The sequence below is a fragment of the Acomys minous genome, assembly GCF_964271855.1.
Source record: "Acomys minous genome assembly, chromosome: 16".
Lineage (NCBI taxonomy): Eukaryota > Metazoa > Chordata > Mammalia > Rodentia > Muridae > Acomys > Acomys minous.
The window spans coordinates 41073729-41088778 of record NC_140498.1 but is presented as its reverse complement, the minus strand read 5'-3'; the positions used below and the strand labels follow the sequence as shown (position 1 = coordinate 41088778).

At 48.8% G+C, this 15050-nt stretch overlaps 1 protein-coding gene across 2 annotated transcripts in view; it reads right to left on the bottom strand.

Moving 5' to 3' along the window:
• The window catches only part of PDPK1 (3-phosphoinositide dependent protein kinase 1), an 81359-nt gene extending 69575 nt beyond the window's left edge, over window positions 1-11784 (bottom strand). Inside the window, exon 1 of one of the 2 annotated variants that reach the window (XM_084760959.1) lies at window positions 11541-11784. Coding sequence is in view for 1 of the 2 variants with exons in the window: in XM_084760958.1 (XP_084617084.1) it covers window positions 1677-1700 (24 nt within the window). In the remaining variant the exon portion in view is untranslated. Of the gene's footprint in view, window positions 1-1676; window positions 1833-11540 lie in introns of those variants that run through there. The other variant, XM_084760958.1, reaches the window with a different exon arrangement.
• Window positions 11785-15050: the final 3266 nt, after the last annotated feature.

Here is a 15050-nt window from a genome sequence, read left to right as displayed (position 1 = left end):
GGTTAAAGTTCAAATGCAAACACAATTTATCCATGCAAATCTTCCTATCCTCAGACAAAAGTCCATCACTGGAACCATCTCTGTCATTCCAACAGGAAACAAGGCATATTCTCTGATATGGGGGACTCCAGAGGACAAAGATGCAAGGCCTACTTCTCATTTCCTCACAGAGAAGTCTTTCATTTACTCTGTAATTCTCTTCTGCTCACTAGATTCCAGTGCTTTTAACACTGAAAAAAGCTGCCTGATGAGAGGAAAAGTGTAGACATCAAATGCCCAACATGGAAATGCCAAGACCTCGTGAGAAAAGCCTTTCTCTCTTCCAAACAGACCATCAAATACACACCTTATACATGGCAGCTGCAGCACTGTGTGAAAGTTCACTTCAGAGACATCCACAAAGCTCTGACTTCCACGATTCATGCTTTTGCGTGCTAGCCCAAGAACCCCGGGGTAAAGACACCAGTGTTGCAACACCCTTTTGCCTTTCACCATTTTTCTCAACTGGATAGGTCCTCCTCCTTTTAGAACTTGGATTAATTATCACCCATCTCTACAATGAAAGGTTATAGCTTGAAAGTCCACAGAGGAGCGGTAGAAGGCTCCAGAGCCTCCGGTAGCAACGAAATTCAGCGCAGCTGGGCATGCTTCTCAAAGGAAGCCCATAACCCTCCAAAAACACTGAAAACCACTACCACAGCCGCATCCTAGACCATATTGAACCAAGTGAGTTTCTTGGGTCCACTTGAGTAAAGAGACCTGCAAACCGCCCCCCAACACACACGAAGGAAGGTGGGAGTGAGGATCGAACCCAAGGGTTCTGAACGTGCGAGGCAAGCAAAACACCACTGAACTACACCCCTGGCCCGAGGGGATCTACCTTCCAAACCAAATTTTGCTAGGCGTCTGACACCCTCCCATCAGCCACTTCATACAGCACACAAGGTAGACATACTGAATCCATGATCTAAAAACTATAAAACTTAACAGAAAACACAAGAAACTATGGATACTTTTAACAACACAGAGAAAACAGAAACATTTCACTCAACAAGTGGTTGGTTTTGTGGTCCCCGTCGTCCCCCAAGCCCCTCCTCCCTGTCAAAACTTAGGCTGCCCTCACCAGGGCCTCTAAGCTTGGCCTCGCAGGGCTTCCCACCTCACTGAGCGTACAACCACAGGCAAGAGGAGCAGCGAAATGCTCCGCTGACCCAGAGTCTGGAAAGGAGCCGCCAGCATCAGGTGCTACAAGCAGGAACTCACATCTCCTGTTTCCCAGGACCCTCATCCAGGCAAAGGCCAGAGGCTGCTCCTCCGCAGGCAGGAGGACCTCAAGGTAAGCCCAGAGGCTCAGCTCCAGGCTGCGCCGAGCCGAAAACAAACTTTCCAGGCACTTCCACCCCGCCCGGCCGGGTGACACCTCCCGGCCTCCCCCGCCCTCCGCGCCCTGTCAGCGCCCCCGGCTGCCGCCGCCAGCCGGAGCCGGGGCCCGCGCTCCCCGCCGCAGCCGAGAGGCACCCTCGGTCGGCGCCAGCAATCCTGCCTGCCACCCAGCCGCAGGTGAGGCGGCGTCCGGCCCGCGGCACCGGGCCGCCCCGCCTCGCCTAGCAGAACCCGGGCGACCGCCACGCTCCCGGGTAACGGACCGACGCGCCCTGCGGCCGCCGCGCGCTCACCAGCTGGCTGGTGGTCCTGGCCATGAGCCCCGCGTCGGCGCGGGCGCCTCCCCCGCAGCGTTGCGCTGCTCCGCGCCTCCTCAGCGTCCTCCTCCCCGCGGCGGAGCCCCAGCAATGGCCGCCCTCATCCTGCGCCCGCCCCGCTGCCTGCCGCCCCCAGCGCCACCCCGCCCCCGCGCGACGCTGGGTGGGACTTCCGCGACGCCGACGCCGCTGCTCTCGTCCATTGGTTAGCGTAGCTATCATTCTTCGGGGGCCGTGAGGGTCCCGCCCCCGCCCGGGAGCCGCATTTCCGGGTTGGGGCCCGGCGCTCCTGTAGAGGGAGACCGAGCGAGCCAATCCGAGGTGGCGGGGAGGGGCCGAGTCGGGAGCGCCGAGCTGTCATCCGCGGTCCCTGTCAGGTAAACTGAGGCTAGTCTACCAGCCCGCCAAGGTCACGCCTGGGGCGGCAGCAGGGCTGAGCTCGAACCCCGCTGCCTGGACTACTTGAATTTGATTCACAGCTCACGAGTGATCTGGGGGAAAAAGTGGGCTGTGATTTAAAGCCGAGAACAAGCCGTCCTGTTGTCATTCCAGAGGAACCTGTTTTTGCCTATATTTTGGTGGGTGTCTCTTTTTCTTTTTGACTATCTTTGTGAGCTTGCTTTTGCTCTTTTTTTTCCCCCTTTCCCAACAGGATCTCACTATATAGTCCAGGCCGGCCTCATACTTTAGGCAATCCTGTCTCAGCCTCCCAACTGCCGAAATTACAAGCACCACACCCTGCTTTAGTTGTCACTAGTGACAACCTTTTTTTTGTAAATTGTGGTGAAACGCATACAAATTTGACAATCTTAGCTTTTTTTTTTTCTAACTTTTTGTGCTTTGTATATAGTATGCGTGTATGTCCACTTGTGTGTGGGTGTCAGATATCTTCTTAAACCAGCCCGCACCCAGTGCTTGCTGATTTCTCTAGGCTGGCTGGCCAGCCAATGAGATGTGGTGATCCTCCTGTCTCTGCCTTCCCAGGGTGAAACTAAAGACATGCTCCACCACCTCCAGCTTTTATGTGAGATCTGAGAACTCAAACTCAGAACTTTATGTCTGTATATCAGGCACTTTACTGAGCTGTATCCCCAGACTTTACCCATTTTTTTTTCAGTGCTGGGAATTGAACTCAGGACCTCACATATACCAGGTTATCTCTAAATTAAAGACTCTAAATATACCCCTAGCCGTTACCAAGTTTGTTTTTGTGGTGTAGCCCTGGCTAGCCTGAGCATCACTATGTAGGGCAGGTTTGCTTTAAATTTATGAGCTTTCTGCCTTAGCTTCCCTAGTGCTTGGATTGCAGGTATTCACCACCATTTCCAGGTACCTGTCATTTTTTTAAGTAATTTAAAATTTTCTCAAAATGAATGTGAGTGTTTGCCCTTAAATGGGGTATCTACAGCCAGTTGGGGCGGTGGTATACACCTTTAATCCCAGCACTGGGAAGGCATAGGTACACAGATCTCTGAATTTGAGGTCAGCCTGGTCAGTTCTAGCATGGCCAGGGCTACACAGAGAAACCCTGTCTCGAAAACCAAACAAAAAATGTAAATAAAGAAGTTTAAATTTTAAATAAACAGCATATCTATATGTTCCCTTTCCAAATAAGACGTAAGGAACATTGAGAGAGATGTGGTGGGGAGGTGATGCCATGGCACTCAGGAGCTCACAGCAGCATGGCTACCTGCATAAGAGCAAGCCAGGAAAATTCCTCACAGATAGGAGAGGGCCCCACGAGGACCCACATCTATCTGAGTAGCTAATGGCAGCTGATGGCCACTGGAGGAGAGCCATTTTCTTTGAGGGAATGGCCACTGGAAGGTTGTCCATGCTCAAGTGGACAGTCCCACACACATGCACAGACAGCGCTAACCAGACTCAGTAGGTTACTAGAAGATTAATCCCTACCTGCCCCACTCAAAAACCAGTCCAAAGCCAGATGAGGTGGCGTGAAGCTGTAGAGCTTGAGTCTAGGAGTTCAAGGCCAACCTGAGCAATACAACAAGCCTTTGTCTGGAATCCTTTTAGATAATATAGAGGAGCCAGCAACCATGGGATAGATTCATAGTCCCATAGAGGCAGAATGAATTCATAACCAAGCAGTAGTGGTCATTAACAGCTTCATATTGACCTCATATTGACTCTTTTGTTTTGGGTTTTGGTTGTTGTTGTTGTTGTTGTTGTTTTCCAGATAGGGCTTTCTGCGTAGCCTTGGCTGTTCTGACTCACTTTGTAAACCAGGCTGGCCTTGAACTCACAGAGCTCCACTTGCCTCTGCCTGGGGATTACAGATTCTGTCCCCAGCTCTTCGTGTTGACTTATTTTTTTTTAAGAATTTTTAAGGAGCCGGGCATGGTGGCGCACACCTTTAATCCCAGCACTCGGGAGGCAGAGGCAGCCGGATCGCTGTGAGTTCGAGGCCAGCCTGGTATACAAAGCAAGTCCAGGACAGCCAAGGCTACACAGAAAAACCCTGTTTCGAAAAAAAAAAAAAAAAAGAATTTATTGCTTATATAGTGTTCTACCTGTATGTATGCCTGCAAGCCAGAAGAGGGCACCAAATCTCATTGTAGAGTGTTATGAGTCACTATGTGGTTGTTGGAAATTGAACTCAGAACCTTTGGAAGAACAACCAGTGTTCTTAACCTCTGAGCCATCTCTCCAGCCCTTCATATTGGCTTTTAAGTGGGGAATTTTCACCCTGGATCTCATTTATTCTAAAGCATCCCTGACCAGATTTTCCAATGAGGAAAGTGAGGCATAGGAGAGGCAGTTCTGCAGTCTGCAGTGCCAGAACTGGGTCCACATTCTAGAACATCTTTATCAACCCCTAAGGATACAGCCCATATCTATCCATTCTCCCAGACTCCTTTACATTGATAGGCCTTAAAAACAGCAAACAAGCTGGGCCCGGTGTTGCATGCCTGTCGTCCCAGCACTTGGTGAGGCAGAGGCAGGCAGATCTCTGAGTTTTGAAGCCAGCCTGGTCTACCAAGAAAATCCAGGACAGCCAAGGCTACACAGAGAAACCTTGTCTCAAAAAAAAAAAAAATCCTAAACAAACAAACACAGCAAACATCCAGGGAGATGGCTCAGTGGGTAAAGGCATGAAAACCTGAGTTTGGGTCCTCATTAACAGTGTAAAGCCAGCCGGGCTGTGGTGGTGCACACCTTTAATCCCAGCACTCGGGAGGCAGAGGCAGGTGGATCGCTGTGAGTTCAAAGCCAGCCTGGTCTACAAAGCGAGTCCAGGACAGCCAAGGCTAACACAGAGAGACCCTGTCTCAAAACCCGCCCCCCTGCCCCGCCCCAAAAGTGTAAAGCCAACTAAGCTCATCTGTAATCAATGTTCCTATGACAAGAGAACCTCTTGGAGCCAGTTATCCTAGACCCTAAACAGACCTAACATGGCTCAGTAGGTAAAATACTTGCTGTAAATCTAACAACCTGAGTTTACCCCAACCTGAGTAAGTATATGTGAGAACCAACCCCTGAAAGTTGTGTGACCTCCAGTCATGTGCCATGGTACAGGCATGCCCCCATCATACACACACGATGTAAGTTTCTTACATTTTTATGAGATTTGTTCATTTTTATTTTGTGTGGGTTTTTTTTTTTACATGTGAATCTGTGTGTTGCTCTGCTTGGCCTCTAACTAACTCAGCAATCTGCTCTACTCTTCTGGCTTCTTCTCATTTTCTGGCTCCCTCCATCTTTACCTGACTTCTCTCTCTGCAACCCATCTCTCTATTCCTGTCCTGATAAAGCTGCCTCCTCTCTATTTCTCTGTAAAACTGTCTCTTAAGTAGCCTCCCTTTCTTCCCACTTCTTGTGAGAGTTGGGTGTATCCTATTCTGTCAAATCTCTGATTCGTCACCTTTTCTGCCTCTCAATTAGACATCACTTTCAAACATGGGTGCTTCCCTCTACAAACTAACTTTACCTTCATTTGGGATTAAAGGCATGAACCACCAGGCCTGGACCTAAGCTTTTCTTTACTTGCTCTATACCAGGCTGGCCTTGAACTCAGATCTGTTTGCCTCTGCCTACTGAATTAAAGGCGTGTTTGTATTCCAGCCAGATCACAGAGACCTGGACGTGGAAGGTCTTTGGATGTGATCTCTTGCCAGAACAACCATGTTCTGAATTAACATTCCTCCACACATATTCACAAGGTGTTGGGGGGGGGGGTGCTGGTTTAAAACAACTTCTAAAACTTCTAATACCCAGAAGTCTCCTGCTATCCTTGCTGGTTTGACCCATCCTGCACCCAACACTGTATCATCCTGTGCCCTGCATGGTCCTTCTGATGCCAGCTGCCTCAGGTGAAGAGGACTCAATTGGAGGAACATTAAAAATGGGATGTTTATAGATCCACATATTGACAAATCTCTATTAACATAATATCATGCAAAACATTAAAATGGTTCCCAGTTTTGTCCTACACCAAAATCCAGACACACCCTTACTTGCTTTCTTAGATACATTTGTAACATATGAAATTAGTGAGTCAAGGTGCAGCTCATTGCTGCTAAATTGCCTACCCTGTTCCACAAAGAACATCTCATCCTTAGAGCACACAAAGACCAGCTTGAGGTTGACAGTCTCATCAGCAACACTTCTGAAAGCTCTTTCATCAATATTCTGCATCCTTTACCCCCGCTTTCACTACTCCACAGCCCCATGAGCAGCAGGTACCCACTACCCACACAAAGAAACTGAAGCCGGATAATCTCAAAGCTAGACCCACCAATTCTGGTGCCCAACTCTTAGCCAACTCAAGTCAACTGCCTCCTGATCCTTTCTATTTTATTTGGGTCTTGTTTGTCTTGAGAGAACTCTAACCATTTTGTATGGTTTGTCTTCCTTAGTTCTCCCTACAGCCTCGTAAGATGGGTGGCCACTATTCATCGCTATTTGGGGTTTTTTTCCCCCAAGACAGGGTTTCACTGTGTAGCTTTGGATGTCCTGAAACTCACTCTGTAAACCAGGCTGTCCTTGAACCCAGAGATCTGCTCGCCTCTGCCTCCCAAGTGCTAGGATTTTCATTACCATTTCACACATGAAACAATTTGCCAGACTCTACAGTAACTACAAAGTGTGTGTGTGTGTGTGTGTGTGTGTGTGTGAGAGAGAGAGAGAGAGAGAGAGAGAGAGAGAGAGAGAGAGACAGAGAGAGACAGAGAGAGACAGAGACAGAGAGACAGAGAGAGATATCACACTCCCTTTCTCAGAGTTACTGAAGGATGTGTTCCACCAAAAATAAATAAGTAACAAACCAAGAAGGAAGATAGGAGAGCCAGAGGAAACAAGAAAGAAGAAAGAATACACAGGAAGGGCGCGTAGGAGGCCCAGGTCCTAGTGCCCAGTCCGCAGTCATTGAGCCTTCCCTGCTACCAAGCACTGTGCTTGGTAGTTCCGTAGTGAAAAACACAAAGTTTTCCTGTGATAGTCCAGTGCTAATACAGGAGTGCAGGAAGAAAGCTGGCCTAATAAACAAATTTTGTAGCATATTATAAGGTGATAAGTCTTGAGGAAGAGAGAAATTTAGGTCAATGGGGTTGCAGGAGTGCACAGGGAGGAGGCAAAAGTTAAAATGGAGAAATGCTAAGATAAGAGCTGTTGGCAGGAAGTAACCAGACCCTAAGCAAGCAGGCTTAAAGAGTACTCTAAAAAAAAAAAAACAAACAATACTTAAAAAGATCCATTCTCAAAGATACAGAAAGTTAGCCAGGCCATGGTGGTGCACGCCTTTAATCCCAGCACTCTGGAGGTGGAGGCAGGTGAATTTCTGTGAGTTCAAGGCCAGCCTAGTCTACGGAGAGCCCAGGAAAGCCAAGACTACATAGAGAAAACTTCTGTCTCGAAAAACTTTAAAAAAAAAAAAAAGATAAAGAAAGTTGACCTGAGAAGCTGACAAAACTCCAGGATAGCCTTTAGTCCTAACACTTGGGAGACGGAGACAGGCAGATCTCTGTGAGTTCAAGGCCAGCCTGGTCTAAAAGGTAGTCCAGGACAGCCAGAGCTACACAGAAAAACCCTGTCTCAAAAAACCAAAAAAGAGCCAGGCGTGGTGGCGCACTCCTTTAATCCCAGCACTGGGGAGCCATAGGCAAGTGGATCGCTGTGAGTTTGAAGCCAGCCTGGTCTACAAAGCAAGTCCAGGACAGCCAAGGCTACACAGAGAGACTTTGTCTCAAAAAAAACAAACAAAAAAGAAAAAAGAAAAGTCCAAGAAAACAAAACCCAAAATTTCTGCTATAAAGACTGCACAAACACAGTTTGAGCTCTTTTCCATGCCTCTCTGCTGCACATGCTATTTAGAGACATGATTAAGTACTGACTCAACCCTGAATCATCGGACTCTCTTGACATGAGGCAAGAGCTGTGGCAGGGTATTCAGCAGAAAAGCAATATATAGCCACAAATGATGACTCCAGCTATAAAGATACTACTTCAAAAGATGGACATAAGGAGCAGGAAGACACGAGGCGGGCAGATCGCTGTGAGGTCCAGGCCAGCCTGGTCTACAGAGTGAGTTCCAGGGCAACCATGGCTACACAGAGAAACCCTGTCTCAAAAAACTGGAGAGGGCGGGGTGTGGTGGCACATGCCTTTAATCCCAGCACTTCGGAAGCAGAGGCAGGTGGATCAATGTGAGTTTGAGGCCAGCCTGGTCTACAAAGTGAGTCCATGACAGCCAAGGCAACACCAGAGAGGGAGAGGGAAGACAGGGAGGCTAGTGATTTTATCACAGCTTTTAAAAAACTATTTGGTCTTTTTATTTTTATTTTATAAAATGTGTCTGGGTGTTTTGCCTGCATGTATGTCCAAGTGCTGTCTGTGTGTGTGCAGTGCCCAGGAAGGCCAGAAGAGAGCATCAGATCTCCTTGGAGTAGAGTTAAAGATGATTTTAAGTTGCCCTGTGGGTGCGGGGATTTGAACCTAGTCCCCAAGAAGAGCAAACAGTTTTCTTAATTGCTGAGCCACCTCTCCGGGCCCACTACTTGAACTTTCTTTTTTTTTTTTTTTTAAGATTTTTTTTTATTATTATGTATACAGTGCTCTATCTGCATGTCCACCTGCAGGCCAGAAGAGGGCACCAGATCACATTGTAGGTAATTGTGAGCCACCATGTGGTTGCTGAGAATTGAACCCAGGACCTCTGGAAGAACAGCCAGTGCTCTTACCCTCTGAGCCATCTCTCCAGCCCCACTACTTCGACTTTTAACTACTGATGCAAATCAAAACTGATGAAATGGAGGTGGTGGGCGTGGCGACTGACTTCTGTAATCCCAGTACTCAGGAAGCCGAGGCAGGAAGATCACAAGCCACATTTTACAACCTCTCACTCATAAATATAAAGCTGGGGAAGGATATCTATGACCCCAACGCACTATAGTTTTATGCTGCTAAGGATCATGGGCACAGCCTCATCCTTCCAGGCAAATGATCTACCATTGGGTAGCATTCTTAGTCCTGGCAGCACAGATGAGAGGAAAAGGTCATGAATTTAAAGAGAAAGGGGTGAGGCTCATGGAAGGTTTACAGGGAGAGAGAAGAGGGAAATGATGTACCTGTGTTATAATCATAGACACATATATATTATATAGAGCCAGATGGTGGCGGCAGCAATGCATGTCTTTAGTCCCAGCACTCAGGAGGCAGAGGCAGACAGATCCCTGAGTTCAAGGCCAGCCTGGTGTACAACTTGAGTTCCAGGAGAGCCAGGGCTATACAGAAAAACCCTATCTTGGAAAAAGGAGGAGGAGTAGAAGGAGAAAGAGGAGGAGAAAGAAGAGAATAAGAAAACAAAAAAAAATTTTTTTTTCCTTACCTAGTTTTAGGTTTTTGTTTTTTTTTTTTTATCTGGAGACAGGGTCTCTCTGTGTTAGTCTTGGCTGTCCTGGACTCTTTGTAGGCCAGGGTGGCCTCAAGCTCACAGCGATCCACCTGCCTCTGCCCTGCCTCCCGAGTGCTGAGATTACAGAAATGTGCCACCTAGCCCAGCTCTGATGCTCTAATTTTAATCCTCAGTACCACTAAAAATGAGACAAAACAGGGAGGAGGAGAGGTGGGTGTGGTGGCACACGCTTTAATCCCAGCACTTGGGAGGCAGAGGCAGGTAAATCCCTGTGAGTTCGAGGCCAGCCTGGTCTACAAGTGAGTCTAGGACAGCCAAGGCTACACAGAGAAACCCTGTCTTGAAAAGCCAAAAATTTTTTTTTTTTAATTTTTTTTAATTAAATCCAACAATGGCGAGCAAGATAGCTCTGAAGGTAAAGGCACTAGCTGCCAAGCCTGATCACTTGATCCCTGGGACCAATGGAAAAAGAGAACAGACTCCTAAAAGCTGTTCTCTAGTCACCACATACAGGCTGCAGCACACTTGCCACACACATGCATACATGTAAATGGTTTCTTTAAAGAGCCAATGAAAGTGAGGTGTGCTGCTGGGACACACAGCTCAGGGGCGATGCTCGACTGATGCCCTGAAGGCTGAGGTTCATTCTCTAGTAAGGCAAAGGGAGAGCTGTGATGATGGCACACTCCTCTAATTTTAGCACTGATAGCTAGGGTAGGAGGACCTAAAGGTCAAGGCCAGCCTAGGTCACAGGGAAACCCTGCTAAATGGGGTGGGTGGGTGAATACAGTCGAGCTTTTTTTCTCCTATAAGTGTATGAAGGGCCAACAAGATGGCTGAGCTGGTATAAAGGCACCTGCCAATCACTGATGACCTGACTTACGTCACCTGGATTCCACACACAAACGTGAGCCACTGTTACTGGTTCTCTTGTCACCTCCACACCTGCACTTCGGCACTTTTTAAACGTAGGGACTGACTGGCTCCGGTCAGCCTAGAACTAACTCATTATGTAGATAAGGCTGGGCTTGCATCCATAGAGACCTTCCCTGAGTGCCAGGATTGAAGGCCTGAGCCACCATGTGAGGCCTACATTTTGTTTGTTTGTTGTTTTTAGTATATCTAGTTTTTCGGTGCATGCTATGATGCTGAGAATCAAACTTAGGAACTTGAATATACTAGGCAAATGATCTACTCCTGAAAATAAGTTCAGTTTCCAGTAAATTGATGTAAAATTAAAGTTAAAAGAAAAACCTAAGAGGACCCAGGAAATGGTTTATTGGTAAAATGCTTTCCTTGCAAACATGAGAACCTAAGTTAATTCCACATAAAAAGTTAAATTCCCATTAAAACAAAACAAAACAAAACAAAAAACAGGCCAAGCATGGTGGCACACACCTTAGTCCCAGCACTCGGGAGGCAGAGGCAGGTGGGTCGCTGTGAGTTCAAGGCCAGCCTGGTCTACAAAGCAAGTTCCAGGACAGCCAAGGATACACAGAGAAACCCTGTCTCAAAAAACAAACAAACAAACAAACAAACAAACAAACAAAAAACAAAATAAAAAGCAAACAAAAAAGCCAGGCAAGGCGGTGTGCTGGCTGAAACATTAAAAGATGCTGAGCTGGAGAGATAGATGGCTCAGCAGTCAGGAGCATCCATTGCTATTGTAGAGACCGAAGTTCAGTTCCCAGCGCTCCCATCACGGAGCTCACACTGCCTGTCACGCCAGCTCCAGGGAGATCCAACACCTCTGCCTGTGAGGGTCTCTGCACTCATGTGCACATACCCATACACACCCAAAGGCATAGGCACACTCACACATGTGCGCGCTCGCACACACAAATGTTTTAAAGGCATTCAAGCAGGTGACAGAAACAGCAGAAAGCTGGAGGACAGTTCTCAGTCTCCAGGAACTTCATGCAGCCAGCCAGCAAGACCCAAGCCAGACCCGACCACGTAACTGGCCTTACCTCTGCAAAGACAGGGCACCTGTGTAGGCAGCCTGGCTGCCCACCTCAGGACAATGGACAGGTCCGGAAATGGTCTTACTGGGCCTGATACAGTTCATTGGTATCCAAGTTGAAGGAGAAGGGACTATTTGTCCCTTCTATGCCCAGAATCTCTTGTCCCCAAAGTATCTTTTAGCCGAGTATGCAGTGGCATGGGGTGGCATTGTGACGTCACAGAATGGCAAGAGGATGATGGGAGCCATGTTAGGAGGGGCTGGGAGGTGTCGTCTGGTGTGAAGTATCTTTTAGCCGAGTATGCAGTGGCTTGGGGTGGCATTGTGACGTCACAGAATGGCAAGAGGATGATGGGAGCCATGTTGGGAGGGGCTGGGAGGTGTCGTCTGGTGTGCACAGAACGCTAGCTACGCATGGCTCATGCTATTTCACTCTTAATCAACCCTCATGGTGTGAGTGAGGAAACTGGGGTTCACAGGCTAACATCTGACTCCTCTTAAATACTTTCTGCTCTGTAACAAATTATCCCTAAAACATCACCTCATGGTGTTTTGGAGTTAGGAGCCCATATGCACGGTTAGGCTCTGGTTTCTCCTGGCTGAAACAAGATGCAGCTGCAACTAACGTGGTAGCCTGTGTCATTGTTGTTAGTTTTGTTTTTTGTTTTTTGAGACAGGGTGGTTTCTCTGTGTTATCTTGGCTGTCCTAGACTCACTTTGTAGACCAGGCTGGCCTCGAACTCTCAGCAGCGATCCGCCAGCCTCTGCCTCCTGAGTGCTGGGATTAAAGGTATGCACCACCACACCCGGCTGGTAGCCTGTGTCTTTAAAACCAACACTTTGAAATAGAGGCAGGAGAATCGGACTTCAAAGCCAGTCTCCAATACACAGCAACCTTGAGGCTAGATTGAGCTAAGTAAGACTTTGTCTGACTACCACTCCCTCCCCTCCCCCTCCCCCAAATTCCGCAGCCTTAGTTGTGAGGTCTGAAAGCTTATGCAGGGCCACCCTACGCAGCTGTCTGCCTGCCTGCCTGCCTGCCTGCCTGCCTGGTCAGCTGCCTCTCCTCAGACAAGGGTTCCCACTTGGAAAACACTCCATTTAAGAGTGTTCAGTTTGCTGGGCATGGTGGCGCACGCCTTTAATCCCAGCACTCGGGAGGCAGAGGCAGGCGGGTTGCTGTGAGTTCAAGGCCAGCCTGGTCTACAAAGTGAGTCCAGGACAGCCAAGGCTACACAGAGAAATCCTGTCGAAAAACTAAAAGAAACAAAAACAAAAAACCCCCCAAAACAGAATTGCCAAACAGCACTAAAAGTAAAATGCAATCTGGCTTAGTAAAACACCCAGGCTGCTGCCTGGAGCCCTTTGTGCTCCTTACAAATGCCACCTGGGCACTCCAGAGGAAAGGGCCAATGGACCCTGAAGGGAGGGAGAGGAAAGATGCTGCAGGTCGTGCTCAGTGCTGCACACGTGCTGACCGAGCCTATGTGTGGACTTTGCCTTGTTCGTACGTACGTTTTGCTGGGTCCAAGGGTTTCATGCATCCTACAGCTCCATGCCTTGGACAGCGAAGGGCATTGCGATTGGCCCTTGCAAAAACAAGCCTCAGCGGTGGGCGTGGCCGCTGCGACACCCTGCTGCACGCACCAGTTAGGCAGCGCCACCCCTCCAGCCTGCTGGTGCCTGCCCGGGTCGGTCACACCCGACTCCGAGCTGGGGGTAACCTTTGTCACGGAAGACCTGGACCCCTCTTCACGAATCATCAGCCGGCCTTGAGAACATCATATCGCTGAGACACTGGAGGGAAACGGATCCCGTTGGGTCGTCTGGCTCAGGATTCGAACCCGAATTCTGCTGAGCCCCGCAAGCTGCGGCTTCCCTGTGCTAGCCGCCAGATGGCACCCACGCTCTCCGCAGTACCCAAACGTTTGCCTCCCTGGCACACTGTGTAGAACTGGCAGCGTCCGCTAGGTGTCTCAGGAGCACTTGCTCTGCTTCCCAACCTACCACTAATGTGACTCAGCTAAGCTCAGGGAGTGGCTGTCCGGAGTCCACACCCACACCACAGGCACGCCTGATACCGCAGCCCTGTCACCTACAGCTGGGGCAGCACTTGTGCCCCAGAAGCCCCAGGTTGAAGTAATCGGCCCACCTTCCTGTGAATAATAGCCCTCGAGCTCTGAGCCATCCACAGGGCACAGTGTGGTCGCAGTAGAGGTTTAATGCCAATGACAGAGTATGTCTGGAAAGTAACAGTTCCGGAGGTGATGGGGTGATTATGTGCTTACTGCTAACTATACACTTAAGATGGCTATAGTGCCCACGCCTGCAACCCCAGCACTCAAGGAGGCAAGTCTGAAGCCAGCCTGGTCTACAAAGTGAGTTCCAGGGCAGGCAGAGCTATACGAGAAAATCTGCCTCAAAAACGTCAAAAAATTTTTTTTGAAGAGTTGTTATAGTAGGGTTGCAGATGGCTAAGAGCACTGGCTACTCTTCCAGAGCACCCTGGTTGAATTCCCAGACCCCAATGGCAGCTAATAGCCACCTGTAACTCCTGCTCCCCAAGAGATATTGCAGCACCTACACAGTGCACAGACATAAATGCAGGCAAAACACCAATGCTGTAAAAGAATGGTGGTTGAAGTGGGTTGGAGAACTGGCTCAGATCTTAATAAAGGACCAGAGTTCAGTTCCCAGCTTCTCCATCACGCTCTGACGACAGCTCCCAGGCGATCCCATACTTCCGGCCTCCACTGGCACACCCTCATGCGCACACATACCTATACACATGTATACATAAACAAAAATAAATCTTCTAAATCTTCAAGGAACCAGAGGGATGGCTCAGTGGTCAAGAGGACCCGAGTTCAGTTCTCAGCACCCACCCCCTGTAACTCTAGCTCCGGGGCATCCGACATTGTCTTCTGGCCGCCTCAGGCACTTGGATGCACATAAATGAGCACACACGTAAATTAGTTTGTGAGACGGGGCTTCTCTGTGTAGCCCTGGCTGTCCTGGAACTCACTCTATAGAGCAGGCTGGCCTCAAACTCAGCACTCCACATGACTCTGCCTCCCAAGTTATGAGATGAAAGGTGTGTTCTGTTTTGTTTTTAAATTCTTTAAGTGGCTGTACTGGTAAATCTGGGTCTGGGGTTGTAGCTCAGTTGAGTGTGCCTGCTTACCATGGATGAGGTGCTGGGCTCAGCCTCCAGCACCAAACACACTGGCTGTGTGCACTCCTGGAAACCCAGCCCTCAGGTGGCGAGAAAGAGGATCAGTTTCTCAACTACACATAGATTTGGAGGCTAGCCTTGGCTACATGAGATACCTCCCATTTGCTGAGACTGTGCAGCCTAGGCTGGCCCCCAACTTGATAGAGAGCTGAGGTGACCCTTGAACTCCTGGTCCTCCTGCCTCTACTGTCCAGGGAACTACAGGCATGCACCACCATGCTGAGCAACCTTACGCTTTTTAAAGATGTTTTTACGGTTTCTAGTTACAGGTATGTGTACATG